Source organism: Eubalaena glacialis, chromosome 13 (genome assembly GCF_028564815.1).
Source record: "Eubalaena glacialis isolate mEubGla1 chromosome 13, mEubGla1.1.hap2.+ XY, whole genome shotgun sequence".
Taxonomy (NCBI): domain Eukaryota; kingdom Metazoa; phylum Chordata; class Mammalia; order Artiodactyla; family Balaenidae; genus Eubalaena; species Eubalaena glacialis.
The window spans coordinates 56,974,296-56,991,310 of NC_083728.1; the positions used below are offsets into that span (position 1 = coordinate 56,974,296).

The 17,015-nt window shown below is 55.4% G+C and overlaps 1 protein-coding gene across 5 annotated transcripts in view; it reads left to right on the forward strand.

Annotated features, from left to right (window-relative positions):
- Nucleotides 1-16,879, forward strand: part of CRAMP1 (cramped chromatin regulator homolog 1) — a 59,218-nt gene extending 42,339 nt beyond the window's left edge. For 2 of the 5 annotated variants that reach the window (XM_061209487.1, XM_061209488.1), the window contains 10 exons: nucleotides 2,046-2,223; nucleotides 3,901-4,082; nucleotides 4,170-4,244; nucleotides 6,290-6,371; nucleotides 7,263-7,663; nucleotides 8,421-8,483; nucleotides 8,974-9,220; nucleotides 10,016-10,180; nucleotides 11,131-11,276; nucleotides 13,068-16,879. In XM_061209487.1, coding sequence (XP_061065470.1) covers nucleotides 2,046-2,223; nucleotides 3,901-4,082; nucleotides 4,170-4,244; nucleotides 6,290-6,371; nucleotides 7,263-7,663; nucleotides 8,421-8,483; nucleotides 8,974-9,220; nucleotides 10,016-10,180; nucleotides 11,131-11,276; nucleotides 13,068-13,232 — 1,704 coding nt within the window. In that variant the 3' untranslated portion in view covers nucleotides 13,233-16,879. The remainder of the gene's footprint in view (nucleotides 1-2,045; nucleotides 2,224-3,900; nucleotides 4,083-4,169; nucleotides 4,245-6,289; nucleotides 6,372-7,262; nucleotides 7,664-8,420; nucleotides 8,484-8,973; nucleotides 9,221-10,015; nucleotides 10,181-11,130; nucleotides 11,277-13,067) is intronic. The other 3 variants (XM_061209489.1, XM_061209490.1, XM_061209491.1) reach the window with 3 other exon arrangements.
- The last annotated feature ends 136 nt before the right edge of the window (nucleotides 16,880-17,015 follow it).

The following is a 17,015-nucleotide window of genomic DNA, read 5'->3' on the forward strand; positions in this document are numbered from 1 at the left end:
TGAGGTGGCAGCCATGGCCAGGAGCCGAGCTGGGCTGGGAGCGTTGCAGGTTTCTGCAGCAGGAACGGCGAGGTCGAGTGTGTGCTTTGGAAAGGCCGTCCTTGGAGGCCAGTGGGGGTGCAGCCTGGGTGCAGGGAGTGGAGCTGGGAGGGGCTGCGCTGGGTGGGCTGCGCCCAGGAGACCCTGTCGAGAGGTGGCTGGTTGGAGTGGTCTCAGGTTCCTTGAGAGGCTCCTGTGGGGGACAGTGGCTGCCATGGCCCAGGGAAAGGGCACCCGGCCAGGTGGGCCTGGCCACGGCTTGTAACTGCCCCCCCACCCCCGCTCCTGGGAGGCCGGCCAGCAGAGCCCACACGTGGGCTGGAAGGTGCTGCAACCGGAAAGTCTAGTCCGCTCTCTGGGCACGAGAGCAGCGTCCTGAGGCAGGTCGATCCCAAAAAGGGCGTGTGCACTAGAAGGTGAGGCTCACAAGTTCCAGGAGGAGACGCCGAAGCTCAGCGTGGTGGCCTCACAGGAGTGGGGCTCGGGTCACAGTCAGAACCAAACTCGAGGTGCGCCCATGTCACCGCTGTGACATGTACCCGCCTCCTGCTCCCCGGGGCAGACAGCACGTGGTCTGTGTTCTGCCCCATTTCCCGGAGCCTCTGCCCTGGGCTCCTGCCCACCATCTTCCGGCGGCACTCAGCAGAGCTCATGGTGGGGAATGAGTGCCACGTGGGACCGGCTCTCGTGGGGGTGGGTAAGGCCCGAGGGCCAGCAGTGGACTTTGGATTCAGGTGTGGATGTGACCTGCGGGCAGGCATGGGCAGTATTGCAGTGACCGGACAGAGATGATGAGTTTAAAACACTTGTTCAAGTTTGGCCTTTGGAGGGGTCAGGAGTGGAGACGGGGGAGACCGGAGCATGTCCAGACCCCTAGGGAAGGAGGCCGGGCCAGGCTGGCTCCTGAGGAGGCGGGAGTTCTGGAACACGGCCGAGGTGCTGGCCTTGGCCTCGGCCTCAACTGGGAGAGGAGAGTGGAGCAAGTTGGCAGTGCAGAGGATGCAGAGCAGGGCGCTCAGATCTGTGGCTCCTGAAGCGGGGTCCCCGGCCAGCAGCCTCGGCATCACCTGGGAACTCGTTAGGGATGCAGGTTCTTGCAGGCCAGGAGACTGTTTTGACGAGACACCCCCCAACCCCATGCCCTGCCTGGTGATTCTGATGCAGCCCAGGTGTGAGAATCGCTTGCTCAAGGCCCCAGGAGAGATACAGGACCTTGAATTAGAGATGGCCTGCCTGGCCAGGCGGCCCCTCCCTGCGATTTCTCTGTAGGTGGGACGCTGACAAACAAGTGCAGCCGATGGCCGCCCCGCCCCGGGGAGGCTGGCGGGCACTCAGGTGGGAGGTGGGGGTGTCGAGATCCAATGAATGGAGTAGGAAGGGACACAGCAGGGGTCCCAGGGAAAAGAGAAGGTGGGTCAGGCCAGGGCGAAGGTCATGGGAGACACAGGAAGAGGTGCAGGGTAGGTGGGGCTGGGTGAGAGCATGGGGAGTGGGTGCTGGGGAGAACTGAGGAGGCGGGGCAGGACGGTGGAGTCATGGGAGAGAACAGGTGAGTAGAAGGGGTGCCTCTATGGCCGAGGACCCCAACACTTGGTGACAGCCAGGCGAGTGGAGGCAGCGGCCTCAGGTAGGGGCCCACGAAACCCCTGAGGTGGAGGTTTTGACTAAGCAGAGGACTCCTTGGCTGTGATTGTGTTTGATTTTAGAAATTAATCTGTATTTCCTTCCTCTGACTCACAATCAGAAGAAGCTTTAAGAAGGAGAGTCCCTGTCGCTTGCCGCTCAGCCTCCGCTCCCGTCACGGTGCAAGGGGACGTCCTCTCCGTGCCACCGCGGCAGTGAACACAGAAGGGCTCCTGGAGGACAGCGGTTATTCCCCTGAGGGCCTGGGGGCACCAACCTGTGCATCATGGAGTGTGACCCTGGGCCCTTTGCTGTCCCGTCACACTCCACAAGCGTTGTTCCGTGCTGAGTTTGGCCAATGTTTTGGCCCGTTTCTGTCCCAGGCTCCAGAAGTGAACACTGGCTCCACGGCCTCAGTGAGGCCTGCCCAGGAGGAGCAGTCGACGACGCCCCCGGGGAAGGTGGTGACTGTCAGCTCCCGCAGCCCACGCTGCCCTCGAAACCAGGCTGCCCTCCGTCACGGCAAGACCTTCTCTCCCAGCTCCGCACCTTGCTCCTCAGGTGAGGCTCAGACGGCCACAGGCGGCCTCCTGGGTTCTTGCTGGGCGTTGCGGGCTGCACAGAGCCAAGAGCTCCGGGCTGCCTGAGGCCTCGCTCCACTCAGTCAGCCGCAGTCCAGCGGATGGTGTGGGATACAGAAATCACTGCCTCCTCGAGGGGAGGGTGAGCACAGGGCCCGTCACAGAGGCTCTGGGGTCCTGGGTGCAGGAGCCGACAGGAAACATGGGGGACCCTTGCCAGTCTGGTCACTTTGGGGGATCTGGCTTTGTGAGGTCAGCAGCAGCCTCCATATCATGCCGAGTTAGTGGCTTAAAGCATGAGAAAGGTTGGTTCTTTCTGAGTCTTAGAGGGACTGTTTTTCTTTACATCTAAAGTATTAGAATAAAGAAACCTTCAGTTAAAGGATTCCCCAGCAGTTGAACACAAGTCTTAGAAAGAAAGATGGGCTTACCTGCTGGTCCACGGTTGTATCTGGGAAGTAATTTAAATTCAGCGTCCTTTTTTGGGTTACGTGGCACATAACCCTAGGATAAACATGACTCGTTTCTCTGAGTCATCAGTTTACTTGCTTAGTATTTTTTTTTTTAATAAAACAGATTGTCATGTCTAGAATCGTTAATTCTGCATGAATTTTAAAGAATAAGGCTGCTGTGGTGTCAGGCTCCCCACCTCCTGCAGTTCTTGTTTTCCGTTTCCCTCCTGACCTTTATCCTGTTTCCTTGCCGTGGCTCACGAGGGGGCAGCAGCAGACTCTGAATCGGTTGTCTTTAAGGCAAAGGCACGTTCCTCAGGCGTCAACCGGTGGTGGGCTAGCTGGGAGCCTGTATAGTCTTTGCCCCCTCCCTCTGGCTTTAAAGTTTTGTAACTCTGTGAACTCTTAAATGTCCGCACTCTTCCTCAGTCGCGGATGCTTTTAGCCCAGTGCGCCTGCAGTGCTAGAATCCAGACAGGTGCTTAGACCTGGTCTCTGGACTCTGTGCGTGTTGATTTAACCTCACAGATTTGCAAATAAAAAATAAAGAAAGGGGACCCGTCTCTACCATGAAGTGAGGGTGCTTTGCTGCAGCACCTATGATGATGAAAACAGCAAGGAGAGTCCCCAGATAGTAGTTCCTAAATAAATATTTTCTGTCTTTTTATCTCTAGGTCTGTTTTCTGTATAATTAGAGATTTAGACCAAGGATCAGCAGACCGTGGTCCACAGCCTGCTTGTTGTAAATGAAGTTTTATTGGCACATGGCCACATCCACTGGCTCACGTGGCTGCCTTTGTGCTGCAGCCGTAGAGCTGAGTTCAACAGAGACTGTGAGGCCCTCGAGGCTGACTTTTGTTGTCTGTCCATGTCCAGAGAACGTTTGCTGACCTCTGGTCTGCACTAGATGATCTGGAAGGTTCTTCTAGCTCTGAAAAGTTTTTGAAGGTGAATCTGCCCTTCCCACTGAGATTAGCAGAGATCAAGCAAAGCTCTGATCTGCTTACATGGTGGAAACTAGAATTTCAGGGAGAAAGGGAGAAAAGCAGGTTTTTACAGCACTGAGATATAGGAAATTCCCTTTAAGGACACCAGAGAGGTCGTCAAGGATTCCTTTCTGATTTTCTTCCCGGTGGAACCCCTCCCATGCTGGAGTCGTTGCTGGGTGAGCGCCATTGTATCTGTTCTCCCTTCTCCTTCCCTAGGTTTGAGAAACCCCCCGAGGCCCCTCTTGGTGGCCGGTCCCTCCAGTGCCGGAAGCAGTGACTCAGATGGTGGCCTTTTTGCCGTCCCAACAACGTTGCCGCCCAACAGCCGACACGGGAAGCTCTTCTCTCCCAACAAGGAAACAGAATTGACGTTCCGTCAGCATCTGAACTCCATCAGCGTAAGTGGGGCCCACGCCTCCCTGCTGCTGGGCTGCCCCGTGTGTGTGGAGAAAACACTCTCAGGGTCAGTACTGTCTTCCTCACAGATGCAGTCGGATTTTTTCCTGCCAAAGCCCAGGAAGCTGCGGAACCGGCACCTGCGGAAGCCATTGGTGGTCCAGGTCAGGAGCCCATCCACATCTGCGTGTGCCTGGCCTCAAGGGCTGGCCTCTCCCTCCCACCGGCTGAGCTGCCCAGGACACGCTAGTGTCCTCCTGTGTCTCAGGTTTTCATGTGAAGTGGGGAGAATCCCTGCCCCTTCTTTTCTTTTTCTTAACAGGATAAAGTAGTAACAGTGACACTAACTGTACCTGAAAATAAAGGTAATCTTGGTACAGCATGAAAACCGCTTGCAAAAAAGACAGAAAGTTCTAGGGGTTTGGGTTTCAAGGATGTCCCAGATTGGAATATATGTGAGGACTCTCAGAACATCTATTTATAAGTATGTAGTAAATGGAAGCAGTTGGCAAGGTATATGGATTGGCCAGAGGCCAGACCTCTCCCAAGCTGGTAATGAACTCTGGGAGGACCCGTGGATGCCACCTGCAGACCCAGAGGGGTGATCCAGGGATGAGAGGCACAGGAGAAAGAGGGCATTTTTATTTGGAGGTAAAAAGATAACAGAGGTGAAGCTGAAATTCTGAAATAACTATGGGCCTGGAAATTTATGAATGTTTTTGAATTAATGCATAGGTCTCCTTTTGTTAGACTCAGAAATCTCTTCCTCTCTTGGAAGTAATTTATTTAGAAATGAGAGATTGCATGACAGATCTCAGGAAGGAAAATTTATTCCAAGTCCCACGGGTTTTTTTGTGCAGGCTAATTCAACGTTAGGGCATTTAATTTTGGTATATTTGGTTAAATACATTAACCCTCTACCCTGGGCATGGGAGCACACTCCCTGGCTGAGAGGATACCCCACAGCCCAGGGTCGCAGCCAGGGTGCCCTCAGCTGCCTGTTGTTGTTTTGTTTGTAAACAGCTTTATTGATATATAATTCACATACCATGAAGCCTACCTGTTTAAAGCGTACAGTTCAGGGTTTTTAGTATATTCACAGGGGTGTGCAGCCCCCACCGCTGTGTCATTCCAGAACATTGTCATCACCCCAAACAGAAGCCCAGCCCGTTACCTGGACCGCCCCTTCCCCAGCCCTTGAGCCACTTCCTGTCTCTAGGGATCGCATAATTTCACATAAATGGAATCACACTTCATATGTGGTTCTTTCACTTACTGTTTTTATAAAAAGTTTCATTGGCATGTGGCCACGGTACTTCACTTCCCGGCTGTCCATGGCTGCTTTCACACCACCGGGGTGGACTTGAGTAGCTGTGACAGAGACCGTGAGGCCCAGAGCCTAAAGGATCTCCCCACCTGGCTCTTTCAAAGAGGCCTGAGGCTGGCAGGGGACACCAGGGCCTGTCACCTCGTGTACAGTCACCCTGCGCCTTGCGGCACCTGGCAGGCCCTTGGGGAGCCCCAGTGGGGCGAGAGCCCAGCTGTGCGCCCAGAGCTGCAGTGCCTCTGGACACTTCTGGCCTGAGAGATGCTTTCTGTCAGTGTTTCACCTCAACAGCTAACAGTGTCGGCAGTGAACTCCATTTCCTCTTAGGTGGTAGTCGTCACACCATGAAGGCGCCCTGAGCACATTGGGACCTGATGGTTCACACATGGGAGCCCTGGGCGTGTGACAGGGAGGAGTGGGCACCAGACCGTGGTTGGGGTGGAGGGCCGCATGGCCTTGGCCCCCTGCGATACAGGCGGCAACTTGATTTTCTTCACCCAAACAAGGGGTATCTCGTAACAGTCCACATTGAGTGGTTATAAATATTTATAGGACTAGTTGCGTTCCAGCCAAATCCAGATGTTCTAGATAAAAGGTGGATTGTTCTGACACTCCCCCAGTTTTCCCTGGGAAGCTTCAATTCCCTGGGTTCTTTTCAGAGAGGACCCAGTGTTTAGGGGTCTGGGGTCTACAGAGCACAGCCATCCTCAGACTGTCTTGGAAGCCCTTGTGTCAGCAACTGTAGAACCAGAACCCCCATCTGGTTACACTCAGCTTCCTCTTCTCTAGAACATTCCTTTACAATCCAGCACTAGTTTCCTGGATGATTTTCAGTATTGGGGTCTTTCCATCAACTGAATATTGCCAATTTTCCCTCCACAGAGAACACTGCTTCCTAGACCATCTGAAAACCAGTCCCACAATGTCTGTTCCTTCTCCATCCTGTCGAATTCTTCCATAACTGGTAAGTGCCAGGGCTTCTCAGGGAAGCTTTCGCTCCTTACGTGCGCGGCCCCGTCTTTGGGAATTGCAGGCATTTGTTCCTGTGGCTCTTTGAGTGACATTTCAAGCCTTCCTGGGTCCGCTCTATCAACATGGGCAGCGGTGCGGGCAGGCGTGGACCCCTGACTGGTGGTCCACAGGCAGCTTCCTCCCAAGGTGGGCTCAGACGGCCCTGGTTGGGGTGCTCTGCTCGGTTCAGTTTAAGAGAAGGGTCTGTGGTCCACCCCATCCATGACATCTTTTTGTCAGGCGTTTTATGGGACAGACATGTCCTTAGGGTGTGCGACTCACGCTTTCATGGATCTGTAAGCTCAGTGGGGCCCTCGCTCTTTGCAGTAAATCTCATATAGTGAGACTCCTTCAGTGAAACACACATTCCATGACTTACCTTTTTATCGGTCTTGATTTTCACAAGACCCAGACAATTGCTCATTCTCACACCTACTTTTCAATGGCAGAAAGCCTGCCAGGAAGGAGCCAGGTTGCAGAGGCAGCACGTTGATCCTAGTCTGGTGCTCTGACCCCCTCAGAGGAGCCTGTAGCTCAGCTCAGGTGTGACACACCCTTAAAGGGCTGTTCCCGTGGGCTGACAGTAGTGACCGCAGCCATTCAGCAGCCCCCAGGAAGCGCAGTGGTGCCGCTGTCACGGGCGACAGTGCTTTCTCCCCGCTGGGGCCCTGTGTGACCATTGACTTCCCCAAGTTAGCAAGTGTTGGGACGTTTGGTGGTTTCCAGCTCGGCTTCCATGATCTGGACGGTGGCCATGAAGGGGAGCACGTGCAGCCCCCGCCGTGTGGCAAGAGGCCATCAGCTTGTGTGCCTGACGCATCTGCTTCCACTCTCGTCCTCACAGGGAGAGGCTCCTTCCGGCCCATTCAGTCCTCCCTGACCAAAGCGGCTCTGTCCCGGCCGATTGTGCCCAAGGTCCTGCCACCCCAGGCCCCAGGCCACCTGGCCAGTAAGTCTCTGCAACTCTGCCCTGGCATGAAAATGAGGCCTGCACATGGGCTGTCCCCTCTGGGGCGGGTTTCAGGACGTCAGGAGACAAAGACTTGCACGTTGCTTCTGTTGCCAGGCGCTATCGACTTAGCAGCTAAAAGCGCCGGCATCATCCCTGGGAGCCCCCTCCCCGTCCTGGATGCCGACGGCTTGTCTGGCATCTCCCCACTGTCTTCAGATGAGGTGACGGTGACTGTCTCGGGGCAGGACTCCACCGGCACCCACCAGAATGGAGACCCCATCCCCGCTGTAGGGGTGAGTGTGTTTAGAAGGGCTTCTCTGAGCTGCCACCAGCTTCTGGGATGGGATGGTCAATCTCCGGTCCTGGTTTGAAAGCCAAGGCCATGAGCTGAGGTCGTGCTGGACTCCAGCTCTGCCTCTGGAGGGGACGGGCCTGCTGAGCGAGAGGAGAGTCACTGAACAGGGAAGTCTCAGCCTGAGTGAGACCATGTGGCGCAGCGGGTGTGGTGGGCTTGCCATGTGACCCAGGGAATCCGCAACTAAGACGGGCATGGAGGTCTGCCCGCAGCGAAGGTGACCGGCCTGAACAGGAGGTCTGCCCGCAGGGAAGGTAGCCGGCCTGAACAGCAATGTCACCAAGTTGGCTGTCAGTCCACCCCTGACTCCCTGCTACTCGGGTGCTGCCTCAGCGGGCCCTGCTCTGCAGCCCCACTGGCACTGCAGCTCCTCCGGTTCCCCCACCTGTTTGAGGGCTGCCTGAGGTGGGCAGGGCAGGCGGCCACTTAGGACTGCAGAGCCCAGTCCTGCCTGAGGACCCTGAGGTCGACCTCTTGCTAGGACTGGAGTTGACTGTGAATTGACAAATGGTCTCAAGTTCAGGGGTGGGGGGGTGCACATTCTGAGAGCAGTGGTCTTTCCTGTGCTCCCAGGGAGAGCTCTCCAGCCTACACCCCTGTGCTCCTGCCTGTTAGGAGCCGTGGGGTGGAGCGGCTCTCCTCAGGAGCCAGGTGCCGGGCCAGCGCTCACTGGCATATTCCTGGTGTTCTCGTAGGGCACGAGCGACCCGTTCATCAGTGTCCCCTCGAGGCAGGAGACGGTGGCAGACGGTTTCCAGGTAGAGTGTGCTGTTGGCTGCTGAGCAAAGTAGCTGCCCCAGGACCTCGTCCAGCACCAGGCCCCACCCTCATGGTCCTGCTCACGGGCCCGGGCTTCCTCCTCATGATGTCCAGCGGCCGTCCTTCCCCGCACCTTGCCTCCTTGGTGCACACGCGGCTCCCATCTCAGGCTTCCCTTCTCCCCTCTCGGGCTGGCTGATTGAGACACAGTTCTGGAAGGACTAAGTTTTCTGGGCCGGGGAGGAGGAGGTCGTCAGCTGGGGGTGGAAGCAGATCCAGGCCACCTCGGCCCGGCCTCCCAACTGGGCCATCCCTCGAGGGTTTCAGGAGAAGGAAGTTCCCTGAGTGTGTTTCTCGCTGGAAGGATGAGTGACCGCTGGGGTCACTGCCTCTCTGTTGGTGTCCCTGTCACTCAGTCACTGCTCTGCGGGACCAAGGTTGCTTTTTCATTGCTTGGTATGGACTGTCTGCTCTGTCGTGTCTCAACAGTATCTGTCTCCGCAGAACTCGCCCGTTCTCTCCTTATCCGAGCTGTCCAAGGCTCCTCTCCACAATGGGCTCTCCACACCGCTGCCCTCGTCGGAGGCCTCCAGCACCCGGCTCTCTCCGCCCAACGTCTCTGCTCTGCTGGACATCTCCCTGCCCGGCCCGCCCGAGGACGTGCTCTCTCAGGGAGAGCCCGCCACGCAGATCAGCGACTCCATCATCGAGATCGCCATCAGCTCCGGCCAGTACAGTAAGGAGCAGGGTGCCTCTGCACAGCCCTCCTGGAGTCAGTTCTCCCAGGGGCCTTGACCTCCCACCTGAGTGTTTGCCAGCCTCCAAGCACCTTGCTGTCCAGCTGTCCTGGGAGTTGAGCCTCTGCACCTACAAGGCACTGCCCAGCCTTGGCAGGGGCAGCGCAGGCGGACAAGGCCCGTACAGGACCTGAGCCTGTTCGTGGTCTGGCGGGGCTGCCCCTGGCCTTGGGAGATAGAGCGGGCCCACGAGGCATCTCCAGCCTGGGGATCAGGCGGGGCCGTTTCCTTGTCGGTTCTGAACCTGGGTTGGACGCCTGCGGGGTTGTGGGTTTTAGGAGGGGTTGGGCTGGTACCTGTGGGCCTCGGCTCCCCCAGCCTGTGGGGATGGTGCTGTGGGGCAGCGGTATGGTAGGCGCCAGCTGGTAGAGTTCAGGCCGTGGATTCAGAGCTAATAGCTGGCAGTGTGTGGCCGTGGGCTGGTCACCGGCTCATTAGAGCCTGTTCTCCTTAGCAGTGTGTTGGGAGCCGCGGACATCTTGCAGGGCTGTCGTCAGCAGCAGGGAGAGGGTGTAGGTGACGCCCTCAGCATGGGGCCTGCCCCCATCCGCTGTGGCCAGTGTCATTCTCTGAAGATGGGCACGGGTCCCTGCTGTTTGGGGGCCCAGTGGGGTCCTGGGCCTCCCAGTTCAGCAGCGCATGCCACGCCACTCTGTGGCCTTCTTGGTGGCAGGTGGGGGAAGTGGGGCTGTTCACCCCACGTGCCGGCTCTGACCCCAGATTTTGGTTGACAGGTGAAGGAGTCCCTCTTTCTCCAGCAAAACTGAACGGCAGTGACAGTTCCAAGAGTCTCCCCTCCCCGTCCAGCAGCCCCCAGCCAGACTGGATCGCCTCCCCGACCCACGACCCCCAGTGGTGCCCCAGCGACCCCACGGACTCCTCACTCAGCAGCTTGTTTGGTGAGTCTCTGTGGAGGGCAGCCGGAATGAGCAGAGCCAGAGTCTGGACTCTCCACACTCCTGGCAGAGAGCCCCTCCAGGGCTGTTCCTTGGTATTTAGGGTTTTTTTCTGCATCAGTTACATGTGGGAAAGTGCCCAGGCCCCAGTGTGCAGGTCACTAGGCTTTGGCAGATGTGTAAACCCCGTAACCGTGGCCACGTCCATCCTGCAGTCAGTCCCTTGTGCTCCTCCTCCCAGGCTCACTGCCAAGGGCAGGGTGGAAGGAGCCGGCGTGTTGCGCCCTCTCTGCTCCCCTCTTTCTGTTCTGTGGTGGCACGGCAAGGACAGATCGGAGCCTTCACAGGATGTGTTCATCCTCGTCGCCACCGGTGCCTGTGGGACGGGAAGGGGCTATTAGGGAAAGACGCACCAGCTTCGGTTTCCTGCACAGAGGAGCTTCTGAGGCACATCTGGGGTCCGTGCACTTTGTATTTGTAGAGAGCAGCCAGGGTGTGCACCCTGGCGCGGGGCGTGCTGTTTGCTGACCAACTGGGTCAGCACTGTGTGGGGGCACCACACCTGACGGCCCCGAACAAGCCGGGGCTCTGGTCTGGGTGGTGTGGGGGAGCCAGCCCCCAATGCGCATTTCCTGCTCAGAAAGTCACACAGAGCAGTGCAGGCTCTGCAAAGTCGAACAGAAATCATGAGAAATTGGAAACAACCTTACATTGAGGTAGGGGTGGTGACCAGACAGTGGAACACTGTGGGGCCCCTAGAAAAATGAGATAGACTTTCCCGGGCTGCAGGGGACTGTCCAAGGCTCACCATGGGAGGAAAGGCAAGTATGGCCTGATGCCTCTGTGTGGAGCACCGTGCCCATGCGAGCAGCAAGATGCCCGCAGGGCCTGGCCCGGCCTCCCTGGACCAGTCCAGGCCTAGCCGGCTCAGGGCCTCTCCTTCCTCTCTGCAGCGAGCTTCATCTCCCCAGAGAAGAGCCGGAAGATGCTGCCAACCCCCGTCGGGACCAACAGCGGCACCTCCCTTCTGGGCCCCAGCCTGCTGGATGGCAACTCTCGCGACTCGTTTGTGTCCCGGTCCCTGGCTGATGTCGCCGAGGTAAGCGCACGACCTTTCCCCCAAGGCTGGGTGCCAGCCTCCATCCCAGAGCTGCCAGACCCTCCGGCAGACCCGTGTGGTTACTCAGAACTGCTTGCCAAGACTTACACGTCAGGAGCCATCATGGACAGAGCCCAGCCTCTGACTGCTCCTGAGAGGGAATCTCTGCCATTGCTGGGCCAGCATTTGTCCCGCTGGCGGCAGGTGACAGACCCTGAGTCACGGCTGAGCCCGGGGCTCTGAAGGCAGCTCTGGGTCTTGTGTGTCCTCCACCAGCTGTGTGACCTCGGGCAGGGACTCTGCATCCCCCTGCTCAGTCTCCTGATCTGCGGAGGAGAAGAGGCGGTAGTGGCGGTGCCATCGTTGCTGCCACCTGACAGAGGGGACCCTTGAGCAGCACCTTGGTGTCGTTGCTCGTGGCTGACCTGCCGAATGGGGGGAGGGCTTCTGCAGAGGCTCCTCTGCGATCACGTGATGACCCCGGAGTCATGCTGTGGCAGTGTGTCTCCCCCATGTTCTGCCTGGAATGCAGCATCCCTCTTTTCTTTGTCCAGGCCGCCGCCTCACACAACCACCCAGGCCTCCATCCCACTAGGTTTGAGTGGTGTCTGTGGGCAAGTAGGGCTGAGGGAGTGAAGACAGGTACCTTTAACTAAGACTCCAGGTGTGAAGTAACAGGTACTGTAGGAGTTTAGACAGAGGCTGTGCTGAGGGGAGAACCTAAGTCTAGAATGCCCCTGGCCGGCCCCCAGCTCATTGCTGAAGTCCTAGAGCAGCATCTGCTCAACACCGGCTCCCTGGGCTGTCGAGGCACTTGTGGGGGGCCCTCGAGCATTTCATAATCGATACTCGGGGGTAACCTGGATCAAACAAAGCTCACACAGCTGCTTCCCAGGATGCCTCAGCGTCTCGGTGTCCGGACGTGAATCTCGAGATCCGAGGGGATTTTGAAAACAAATTTCAGTTTTTTTGAAATATCTTGTAGTAAAAAGTTTAAAGTTCAGTTCATCCCGTGCTCTACTCAGAATTTTCTGAAGGCTTCTCATTTGTATTTGTTCATTACATCAAGCAGTTAATGAATATTAATTGAGGGCTTACTAGATGCCAGGCACTGCTACAGGCCCAGAATGGACAAATTAAAGGCCCTATCCTCATGAGGCCGACAGTCCAGTCCAGTGCGGGAGGAGACAGTAAACTCCCTGGCTCTGCCCACAGGACAGTCCTGATGCATGAGGCCCCACTGTGCACACTCTGGTCTCCTCTACTCTCTGCCTTACTCACTGTCACGTCCACCATCTTTCTTGTTTCTTGAACAGCCGGCTGTTCCCACCTTAGGGCCTTTGCACCTGCTGTTTCTTCTCACGGGAATGTGCTTCCCTCGTGCCTTTACATGACTTGCTCCCACAGTTCTGCTCACACCCCGCCTCAGAAAGCCCTCCTCTGACACGCAAGCCCGTGGCAAACTCCCTCCTCCGCTTCTGTCTCCTTCAGGCCACCCCACAGTCCCTAGTTCTGCTGCCTTCCCTCTGCCTCTCTGTCCACTGACCATCCTTCCCGGGGACCCACCACTCTGACCCGACAGCTGGGCGGCCAGGCTCACAGTGCGTACTTCTCCACAGAGCGAGTGTTCGCAGTGACGGAGGTGATTCTGAGGTTGTCCCTGGAGTGCGGGGGCCGCTGTGATGTGGCTGCCGGGGGGACTCTCACCCTCATTGTAGAGGGAGTTGCACTTAAGTCCGGCCGTGGTGGCCAGCTGCCTGCTCACTCGTCTCCCCGTGTCCTCTCCCATAGGTTGTGGATTCCCAGCTGGTGTGCATGATGAACGAAAACAGCATCGATTACATATCCCGGTTCAACGATCTGGCCCAAGAGCTGTCCATTGCTGAGCCTGGCCGCCGAGAGGTTCTGTTTGATGGCGGTGGAGGTGGCCCCCCGGTCGGTGACCTGTCCCAGTGACTGTGCCTCATGGCTGGGGCAGCCCGGAGGCTGTGAAGGACAGCTTACAGGGTTGGTGGTCCTCGAGCGTCGTAGGGGTAGCCCTCTTTAGAAGAGAGAAAACATAAATCAAGCCCGGACTCCCAGGAGACAGTCTGAACAGAGGCACCTCTGCACCCAGAACGTGCAACATGCAGACAGCCATGTCCCAGCAGGCCGAGGCAGTGGTGGCCAGGCGATGAGGGAGCGTCCTCGGCAAGGCCAGTGTCAGATGTGGCCCTGGCGTCGGAGCCACCCCCTGCCAGGAGCATGTGTTAGGGTCTGCGCGGTAACCACGCTTCTGCCTTGGTCGTTGTGTCAGACGTTCCAGGGCATTTTCTTTCTGAGAGAAAGGAGTGGTGGGCCTGGCTGTCGTTGTTATGGCCTGGGAGCTGTGACCTCCCGCTCTCTGCAGGGAGGCTCCAGGGCACTGCTGCCTTCTTTGCGGCAAACCCACTCCCTGCTCCAGTTGTTCCCTCTGCAGTGCGAGGACGGGGAGGACAGCTGGGAATGACCTGAGACAGCGGACACTGCAGAGGACACTCCAATCACGGGGCAGTGGGAGGGTCCCGGGGCAGCGCAACTGGTGCCACCTCCCCAGAAATCCTGACCATGGCCTAGTGCTTCCTCATCTGGAGCCTTTGTTCTGACTGACTCAACAGGAAGGGGGAAAAGAATCATGTCTTACACGGTTTGTGTGGACTTTTAAAAAAATCCCGCTAAGCTGGTCAGAAAATGTTTTTCTCGTGTTTTGAGAATTAGGAGACATTAGAGAGGAAGAACAGCGTTCCTGTTTAGTTGGTTTCTTCCCCGCGTCTATCTGCAAGTTTCTTCTCGGTGATCTGAGATGTTATTTCTCTCTTTAGGGTGATCCCCAAGCGCTCATTTGACTACAGATAAGACTTTCCTGATGATCTTGAACTTCTAACATATTCCTGCCTAGCATTTTGGACAGATGCCATTTGCAGGGAAAGTTCTCCCTTCCTTTCCTTGGCATCAGTGCAGAGTATGCCCCAATGCATATGTATAATCCCTTGCTTGTACTTCTGCCTCGTGGTCTCCTGTTTCTCTTCCTCCTGTTCAGGGAATCCAGGCAAGAGTCAGACATCACGCGCAGTCAGAGTGCGCTGAACCCACATCCCTCTGGTGTGCTCCTTGAGCCTCCTTGGATGACCAGCCGTCACCATCTTGGGTAGTGCAACATCCAGTCTTTCCCCAGAATGGAGTTAACACAGCTCCTCTGCCTTCTCAGCCTTGCGGGGCCAAACACACAAACCACCATCCAGGCACACCCCGTGTGGCTGGGCACCAGTGCTGTGGTGTTGGGGCACCACCCCACCTGCTGCTTACCCCCGCCCGGCAGCCGCAGTCAGTGTGGCTTCTTGAATCCGCCCCAGCCCACCACTGTTAGTGTTCATCACCTTGCCTCTCTCCCAGCTCACTGTGGACCGGCAGCCTTCGAGGCCAGCTGGGCCCTCTCCTCTGGTTCCTCCTCCTGCCCGCCACCCCCCACCCCCCGCAAAGAGATGAGCCAGTGTGCAAGGAGAGGGGAAGGTCCTTCGCGAGTACAAGCAGAGGGGCTGCTCTTGATCCTGCCGCCTCCCCAGAGTGGTCGGCTGCTCCAGGCTACAGGCTGGGTTGTCCCCTCCAAGCCGCAGAGGAAGCAGGACAGTGGCTTCCAGGCGGTAGCTTCCTTCCTTCCTCTCCAGCTTTCCTCAGAGCTCTTGCCTGTCACGTGGCCTCCCTCTTTCAGATCTGGATTTAGGCACAAACATCACTAAGAAAAGCCTGTGTGGGCAGCCCTCCTGGGCTCTTGAGAAAACAGTCCCAAAGCTCTGGAGGTCTGAAAGAAAGGGATATGGTACCACTTTAAGAGAGATAGACAGCAGTATTTGAGTCCAGAGTCTCTTTGAACTAGCTTGTGTTTTGTGATCAATGTATCAGCTTCCTGAAATTAGCACCTTATTGAGCCAAACAAGATCAGTGAGTCTGTCTCTGGGCATCCGACCCGGTTAGATCCACAGTGGGTCAGGCCAAGGTTAGGCCACTGCCAGCTTTCTTGTATTCCCACTGTCTGGGACCAGAGATGCCAAGTAGCATTACCGCATCAATGCCGGGGGCAGTGCCCAATGGCAGTGTGCACTGCGCCAGGGACAGTAGTGATCCCGAGCTGCTTATCCATCAGGGGACACCCCACAGTAGTCTGGTTGGTAGGTTGGCACCTGTCACCTGGTGGACGTCCAGCAGGAGGAAAACTCTGGAGATCTGGATAAGACTTTGTCAGCCCTTTATTCAGCAGCACCTCTCTCTTGGATCTCCCACATAGACTCCATTTGGGAGTAGCTGACTGGCCAGTGTCATCCAGTGGGGAGGTGAGTTGCGGAGGAGTGTGGACTGAATCTTCTCACCTGTAATAAAGCTGACATGACTTCAGAGAACCCTGCTTCTCTAGCAACCAGACAGGTATAAGCATTTGCTTGCCATATTAAGGAAAAATGGTGTCGTCTGTAGCATTAAAATGATGGATGCCTTTTCTCCCAGCCTAAATGATTCTACATGTATGAAAATAAGCAACTGTTATGTTAAAGGCTGGAATTTTTCAAAAGACCCAAGCAGAGACGCCTCCCACTTCTGCGTCTCCCTTGGCCCTTCCAGCGGAAGTTGTGATAGTGTCAGTACACACCTGTGGCTTCCTTTGTGCATTTGAGCATGTTGTGATTAAGACCAGGTCAGTTTCTCAGAAAAATCTTCCCCTAGTCACTCTAACGTTGTCAGGGATCTTTTTGCTGATTCATCTTTTCTAAAGATTGAGACTGAATATCTTCGGTCTCAAGGGAGTTGTTTTTGCCTTGATTCTTCATTGTGAATATCCAGTGATGAGCATTCCATTCTTCAGAAGGTGCAGAGGCAAGTTGAAGTTTGTGATTCCACATAAGGTTCGTGATGGCATTTTTCTCATCCCTCTGTGTCTTCTGGGCGTAGGGTACTTGCTCAGGGAGTGGGGATATTTGGAACCATTTCATTGGTTGATCCACTTGCTTTCCCACCTCAGTCCCATTCTCTAGCATTCTGTACCATAGCCTCATTACTGGTGGTGTCTTTTCAGTTTAATAGCATCTTTAAGTAGATCACACCATTGAATCCAAACGTGTGCAAAGAACAGTCATAGAATAAAAGACTTGAAACAAGTGGAGGAGGAAAACAGCAGTTGCTTTTTCTTTTAACATTGATATCTATCAGATGCATTTAGGAGGTAATATGGCACTTTGTCTTAAGAAAAAAAGAAACCCACAGCAAACCTTTCCTGACTTGTCAAAACTCTCCTAATCCTACAGTAACTTGTAAGTCGTGTTAGGTGAGGTAAGTCTTGGAAGCACTACAGTAGCCCATGCCCTTTGTTCTGTAACAGGATAACCGGCTCTAGAGCTTCTGGGCAGCAGAACTTATTGCTGTTTTTTATAATAATCGTTAAGCCATATCATCTAAGGTTTTCGGCTTGTTTGAGATGTGAATTTGTTTTATAGATTATAAATATACAGTGTATGTATAAAGCAGAATGCCTGTCCTTCCTGATTATTTTTTGTACCATATTGTAAATTATATTATTTATTCTTTACCAATTTTGGGAATAAAAGGTGTTTGGTTATTTAATATAATAAACAAAAGCTGTTAAACTTCTTATGTTTAAATTTCCAGTTCAACTTGTAAATCTGTTTTTATTATTGTGCATAAATACATACTAATACTTGATCTAATAATTACTGT